The sequence below is a fragment of the Nicotiana sylvestris genome, chromosome 1 (genome assembly GCF_000393655.2).
Source record: "Nicotiana sylvestris chromosome 1, ASM39365v2, whole genome shotgun sequence".
In the NCBI taxonomy this organism is placed as follows: domain Eukaryota; kingdom Viridiplantae; phylum Streptophyta; class Magnoliopsida; order Solanales; family Solanaceae; genus Nicotiana; species Nicotiana sylvestris.
In genome coordinates this window covers 163,642,190-163,649,587 of record NC_091057.1, presented here as the reverse complement: position 1 = coordinate 163,649,587, position 7,398 = coordinate 163,642,190, and the positions used below count along the sequence as shown (strand labels likewise).

Below are 7,398 nucleotides of genomic sequence, written 5' to 3'. Positions count from 1 at the left end.
CTCAGATATTTAACATGGTTAATGTCAAATATCAAAATGGAGTAAAAACAATTCACTAGCTAAAGAATTTTTTATATTTTTAGATAGCCAACTAAAATGAGTTTTGAATTAAGAATAATATTTTCAATTGCATTATTATAAAAATATATATTATTGAAAAATAATGTTTTAGAATCTTAAATTTTAAGAAAGAAATATTTTTAAGAGATATCAACACACCAAATATGAGTTCAAGTAGTAGTAAAAGAATTAAATCTTATTCAAAGATTCATTCATTGTCTCAATATTTGATTATTTTGCCATAAATATGAGTTATTATTTTGCTTTCAGACTATTTTTATGATCCAATAACACCGACAAGAATGATATCAAAAAAGAAAAATAGAAGAAATAGTTAATTTTTTTTCATGTAGTTAACATCCAATGATTATCTATATTTACTGAGAAAGTGTACATTTTAAGATTATTTACATACAATCCAAATAATTTAAATATTTGAATTACTAGTTAAAAAGAAAAAGAAAATAAATGTACATGAAAAAAGATAGATCTACATAATAGGTCCGGCCCTCGTCCCTCGAACCAGATGTCTAGATCGAAGAAATTAAAACGGGAAAATAAATAAATAAATAAATTAAAAGCAGAGCAAAATTCTAGTGATTCTTCTTCAGTGCTTCAAAGAAACTTGAGAAATAACTTTATCCAACCAATAAAATTTGGAAGCTTCAGAAAAATGTATGGGTGAATATAATGACCAAATATATTTCCAAAATAGCTTATCTCCGGGAACAGTTTCATTTTCTAGATTTTTCTATTTATGTAGTTGTGCTATTTCTCTCTAGGGTTTTCTTATCTGTCGTCATTCCGAAAGGTACAAAGTCTCTTCCTTTTCCGCTCTTTCTTATTGGTTGACATTTTTGTTCAATTAGCCTTCTTGAATTTATTGGGTTAATCCCGCAATTTTTAGATTGTTCTATTTAAATCTTTTACTATATGCTTATCTTTCTTGCCTCTTGGGTAGGTGGGTTTTTTTCATTTTTTTAAAAATTATTTTTGGTAATTGCGTTAGGAAAAAATGGTTACTTTTGTGAAAGATGAGATTTTTATCTGAGTATTGACTTGGCGGAATGGATATAGAAGATTCATGTAGCCAGACTCTTAAGTAATTTGGTATTGAGGTGGAGTTGAGTGATGGACTTAATGAGAAAGTTTCATTCTTTGGAAGCCTCTTAAGAGAATACATTTTCATGACCCATTTTTTACCCATTGCACAAATATAAACTGGTAGTTAAATTCATGCATTTGATCTATTTTTGGTATGTTTGCTGATTTAACCCTAGATTAGTGGATAACCTTGTCGTTTACTTCCCTCTCTTTTTGAAGGTTTTTGCTCATTGCATCGTTTTTTTGTGTGTTTGGTGAAGACTCAGGTTTTGGAACATTGAATAGATCTAGGGGATTGCATGGTAGTCGCTCCATGGAAACACATATTGATTTCGTGCAATGGCTTGACACTGACGTGTCTCTGAACATCCTGATGTGTTTGAAGGATCCAGCTGATGTGGTCCGTGCTGGCTCTGTTTCGCGCCTTTGGCACGAATTTGGTATGCTATTCAAGTTTTCGTTCTTACTTAAAAGCAGCCCGTTAGCATTGTGTTTAGGATGTGAGACTGAACTGGCATTCTTACTTTTTCATTATTATATTACGTCATTTATAGTGTTGTTAAGTTTCAAAAAATCCACAGATTCAGTTATCCTGTTTCCATTATGATGCTTTTCTACTGTTGTTTTACATACTTGGTGTACTTCATAGTGTTACATTATGTGATTACTGTGCTTAAAGACTCATTACTACTTTATTTGCATCTAGAGCTATTTTAAGCAATGAGGATCTATCTTCAATTTATGCCTTGAGAAATGATCCCGAATGAGTAAAAAATAAATGAAGCCTTGGAAAGAAGAAAGGAGAGACGATCCTCCAAAGAGTACAAGAATCTGAATCATAATTAGATTTCTTTGATTCAAGAAAATGTTACGAATGACTAATGATGCAAAATGAATTGATGTCTGAGAGGAGAAACACTCTATGATCTCTTGCGGTTCAAAAATTAAGGAAGCTTTGACTAAATAAATTAGTGCTTTTTGTTTCTACCCGATATTTACGATTATGATGTTGATGTCACCCCTAAAATGTTATACAATGGTGCGATAATATGATATATTTCCAAACTTGGGTGTGAAGTGCCTTAATATGCCTCTTTCTCTCACTTCTGTCCCTACTCTTTTAGATTTTAGAATCTTTATCTTGATCTTTAAAAGAAATTTTCATAAGTTCAGATTTCTAACAACCTGATGTGTAAGTGGGTAAGTCAGGAAAGAAATAAATATCACATAAGACCAAATTAATCACTCTTTATGCTGATTGTTGTTCCTTCCCATGGTTATGGTGTCAAAGGCACACCTCGAAACCGAGAATAAGCTGATTCGGATACGTTTTAATCCTGGCTGTGTGGAGCTAGTTGTATGTCTCTTTCCCATATATGTACAGTCTACAGTGTACCTTGTTGCCTTCTGTACTGTACATTCGAGACACTTGTCTCTGCATTTCAGAAAAAGATTGGAACAGTAAAGATCATCCTTCTGTAAGTAATTATACAAAAGAAAACCTTCATCTCAACGCTATGGACTTGATGAAAGTCTTAGGGAATAATTGTTCTAGGAAATAACTTTGACTACATAACGTTGTTGCCTGTTGCCTTTGTCTTTTCCATATTTCTTGGTTGGTCCAAGTTTAACTAGTTCAAGTACATTGTGCTGGTACGAGAATTTTGGGATGGTCTAGGTGAATTTGTGTCAAGACTTAGGTTAGAAGATGAAAGTATGAAATGATGACTTGCTTGGATTTGGTTTTAGTAGAATTTGTTCTGTGGTTGTGTCGTGATGGGAGAACTTTCACCAAAGCTCTAAACACTATTGAGGCTTTCATATGGTGAACTAAGCTTTAACCCAAGTGTACATACATCTTTAGATGCTATGAAATATATACCATTTCTTTTTGGCTGAAGGAAAATAGATATTTCACAATTTAAAATTTTAAAATAAAACCTTTTGGGGACAATGCATTTTTTCAAAAGCTGAAATGACAGGTTCAACTTTTGGGCATGCCTGGGGCCAATTGTTTGTTCCCCAACACTAAAAAGAAACATTAGTTAATCTTTTTATGCCCCCAGTAAAAGCAAGTGATTTGGCTTTGGACACAAGAACCACCGCCTGGTATAGATTACATTAATATAGTGATGATTAGCTAGAACTAGGAGTACCATACTTGACCTTTGCGCTTATCCTTGAATATTGTACCTGAACTATCTTGTTGAATGTAGCTTGCCAAGTTGCATTCTGTAAAACAGTTACCTAATTGTTGGTTTCTTGAACTCTTTTGTAAGTTACTAATGGAAAAATCATACTCTTTTCTTGTGCAAGTGGTGTGCAATGCAATTAGTTTATTTTGAAGTTGGAAGCTTATTTTCTGTACTTTGCGCTGCCGCAATCCGACTTTCCTGCCTTTTTGGCTTGACAACGTGCATCAATTCTAAGGATTTTCCAATCTCTTTCATAAAGAAAAGTTGCCTATATTAAGCCTTTCTTCGAGAAATCTTGACATGCCAGTTTCTGTCATTGAAGGTTTATTACCATTAGGAAGAAGAAAACAGGCTGATGATTTACTTGTTTATTTGCAGTGGTTACTAATGGACTCTCCAAGCAACTGTGTTTTGGAAGGTTTCCGCAGCTTTCCAGGATTGCCCGTGTAACAGAATTAGATGCGAGTGCAGCAGAACCAAAAGATGTTGGATCTAGCAATTCCAACTGGGAGACTCTAAAAAGAGATCATGAAGTCTACGCGTCTCTACTTCAAGCTATTGAAACATCAAAGTCATGTCGAAGTGATTGCATAGGTTATGCAGTCAGTGCTTCAAGCACGGACAATTATCCAGATGAAAGTATTGTCAATACTTTAATTCCAAGGGACAGATATCTAAATAGACCTTCATACTGGTCAAGTAAAGGACACAGTGACCCCAACGCCCCTGAGACGCTAATTTACAAATTGAAAGCTGATATATGTGTGATCAACGAAGTTGATACACAACCTTTTGAAGGTGTTTGTTAATCTTTCTTTGGGGCATTAGATGCCCCCTCAAATTTACAATCTGAGTTTCACATACTTCCGGAGCTTATTTGGTCCTCTTGTCTAATACGTAATTTTTCCAATTCAGCTTATTTCCAGCCCGGCAAGCCCATATACTCTGCAAAATCTGTTCGATTTCGGTTGGGGTATCCCAAATCCTCGAGAGATGAGAGTGATCTCCTGCAATTGCCCCAGCAACAGCCTGCTGATGACAAGTTTGTATGGACATATACTTCTGAAGAATTCCCTATGACACAGGTCTTGTTTTATAACTTCCTTTAGTTTTCTCCTGAAAAAGATACTCTTATTTACTCAGTTGTCTATGTTTTTGGTTGAGTAGTTTCCTGATGGTGGGAGTAGTAATATTTGTTCTGTTCAATATTGTTATAAGTAAAAACTAGTCAAAAAATTTCTCCAAGCCTTTGAACGGGGTGTCATAGACTAATTTGCATGAGAAGGAGAATTAACAGATCAAACTTCAATGGCCAGGAAAATTGCTTTCAGCGGTTCAATCTACCCGAGCCTGTGCTTTGCATTGGTGGATATATGCAGATTCAGCTTTTGGGCAGAGTTCAGAGACAAGAAATGGATGACTTGTTTTACATATGGTTCGTGTTCATCTTTTCTCTCTTTGATTGAAAGGTCTGCTTCACATTTGCTGTTCTATTTATTAATGAGTTGTTGTAGTGGACTTGCATGTGCATTACTAATAACGCTCTTGATGCCTGGACATACTAATGCATCAGGGGAAGAAGATGAAACTGACACATTTATAATAAAATAATGTTGTGAGAAAGGTAAGGTTTAATTTTAGTCATACTGTAGAACTGAGATCGTGCTTCTTTACAGAGTACATGACTTCACTAAAATATTGTTATTAGCTTTTAAGGAATTGATAAACTCCTTAAATGCATCTTACTATTCACAGATCAGTTCTACACCCAAAAAAAAAAGTAAACAAGAAGAGTGTAAAGTCTACATGGATATTCTTTCATCTTCTAAGCACTGGTTCCTATCCTCACTAGGACACATGATGCACAAAGGAATTGTGTGTCAAATGTCTTGTAGTTCCTTCTTCAGTTTCCTCACTTCCCAACTCCACAAGACTGCATTTTTTTTTTTTGAGATGAAGTGGTACTATAAATGGCATCAAGTAGATGCATAATAGCAGAAGTACAAAAGTGAGAGTTTGTTAGCTCTATTACAGTGAGACCTATGCTTAGGATAAAGAGCTAATAAAGTCCAAAAGTTTGACATGAGAATCTACAGGGGACAAACTATCCCAGCTACATGAATTTAAAAGATAACAAGCCTTAAGGGCGTGGTTTGGAGTTGGTATTTCCATCAAAACATCTTCTATTCCTCTCATTCCAAACACACCAAAAAAATACAAGAAGGAACCGTTTTCCAGACTTCTATGATGGATTTATCAACTTTCCAAGAGATCTAACTGTGTAGGCATCGTTGATACTGTTCGGCATGATCCATCTTAAACTAAAAACTGTGATGAACATGTGCCAAATATCAGTAGCTACTGTGCAATGTAGAAGGAGGTGTCTGTTAGTCTCTACATTCTGTTGGCACATTTAACATCTGTTAAAGGTGGGGGTGTTCCTTCTATCGAGATTGTCTTGAGTCAAACATGCGTCATGTAATGTTATTTAGCTGAAGCTTATCACCTTCTTAGTTCTTCAAATATGTTCCAAGGCCAAGTATCCAGCATTTCATTCTGCGCACATAATGATGAATATCCTGCCTTCACTGTGTACTGTCCATCTGTCTTTCCTTCCCATCTGATTCTGTCAGCAGAGCTCATTGATTGTTTAACTCCCCAATCTAGTAAGCATGCTAGTGAACTCTTCCAATTCCCAGTCTTGAAAGTTTCCTCTGAAGATAGGTGCCCTGGTGTTGTCTCTGTTCTGGGATTGGTAGAATTGGGGCCTTTTGAGACTGAAAAGAGAGCTGGGAACTCTTTCTGTAGTGTAGTATTAATCTGACTTTGCATGTTTTTATTGTTTGGGGAGGATCATCCTTAATATATTTTTCAGTAAATTATATTATTATTTCTTAATCACGACCCTTTTGGAAGTCAATATGGTAATTGAAGGCTCCCAGGAACTTGGTGTTCTTCAGATAGTGCAAAGCTGGAAGACTTGGTAATTCTATAACAATCACGAATGTTCTCTTATTCCATTTGTTTCTTTCGTATTAACAGAAAATACCATTTCTTATAAATGGTTTATTCTTGGGATGCCAAGTACGTACTTGTACTGTATTTACTTTTTCTGCTTGGTGTATCAAGTAGTAACTGGGAAGAAGGCTGGTTAGTTATCATTAATGTGATCTTGACAATATTTCATTCCTATGTGCAGTATTTGTCATGTGAAAGTTGTAGGGCGACCTCTCAGCCCTGCATTCGACATAGAGGTCCTAGAACCATCTCGAGAATTTGTACTGAAGTACAATCGAGATGTTTTCGGTTGCATGTTGCAGAGCATGACTAATGGAGGTCATCAAGAATCAAATATGCCTCCAACACCATCAGAGGGATTTGTGCTTGATGCAGGCCTTCTGGAGTATTTATTACAGGGTTACCAGCCGGGTGTTGAACCTGTGGAATGGGACGAGGACGATGATGATGAAATGGATGAAGCGGGAATTTTGTAATTTAGCATCGTCATTTTCTTTTCTTTTAGTTTCTTACATTTCTTTCAAAATAATTGATGTCCCCTCTCTTTGATGATCCTTTGGTTACGTAGTTTTGCAGCAGGTCTTTGTGTACTCAAAGCTTTAGAGGTGCATAAACCCTTGTAGATGAGACTGTATTACTGATGATCCGTTGTAGATGCTTGTATTAGGCTTTTGCATTTTTTACTATCACAAACATATATCAACGGAGAGTTGCACTAATGTGCATGCAAATGACATTTTCATTAGTGGGTTTCAACTTTTTGTTAAAAGATTTCACTGTATTTCGTTTGTTTCCTGTTTTCATTGGATTGAGTATCCAGAATCGAAGTCGGTACTCAATTTCTTAACTCATCTGATTGTTTACTGCTAATCATAGTGATTTTTAAATCATGATGAGCCGTTAATGATGATAAACTGGAAAACTCAAATATTATCAGCGCTTCCTGTTCGAATTAAAACTATCTTGAACTTATAAGAATACGAACTAATCTATATTCTAACTCATATAAATAATAGTAGTA

General features: G+C 35.3%; 1 protein-coding gene across 3 annotated transcripts; it reads left to right on the top strand.

The window, feature by feature from the left end:
- Window positions 1-666: 666 nt before the first annotated feature.
- Window positions 667-7,146, top strand: LOC104211472 (F-box protein At4g00755-like). 3 transcript variants are annotated; one of them, XM_009760528.2, is made up of 6 exons: window positions 667-871; window positions 1,425-1,604; window positions 3,738-4,157; window positions 4,275-4,444; window positions 4,676-4,794; window positions 6,559-7,146. In XM_009760528.2, exons 1-6 carry the CDS (start codon window positions 751-753, stop codon window positions 6,851-6,853), a joined length of 1,305 nt encoding a protein of 434 aa, XP_009758830.1. In that variant the 5' UTR covers window positions 667-750; the 3' UTR covers window positions 6,854-7,146. The 3 variants fall into 3 exon arrangements, with proteins under 3 accessions (XP_009758830.1, XP_009758833.1, XP_009758835.1); XM_009760531.2 differs by lacking the exon at window positions 667-871 and adding an exon at window positions 941-1,021; XM_009760533.2 differs by lacking the exon at window positions 667-871 and adding an exon at window positions 1,024-1,316.
- The last annotated feature ends 252 nt before the right edge of the window (window positions 7,147-7,398 follow it).

What these genes read in the sequence shown, in the direction of transcription:
- LOC104211472 (XM_009760528.2), top strand. Translation starts at nt 751, where the DNA reads ATGACCAAATATATTTCCAAAATAGCTTATCTCCGGGAACAGTTTCAT. An exon ending in GCGCCTTTGGCACGAATTTG is followed by an intron (nt 1,605 to 3,737) that starts GTATGCTATTCA and finishes GTTTATTTGCAG; the next exon opens with TGGTTACTAATGGACTCTCC. An exon ending in AAGAATTCCCTATGACACAG is followed by an intron (nt 4,445 to 4,675) that starts GTCTTGTTTTAT and finishes TTCAATGGCCAG; the next exon opens with GAAAATTGCTTTCAGCGGTT.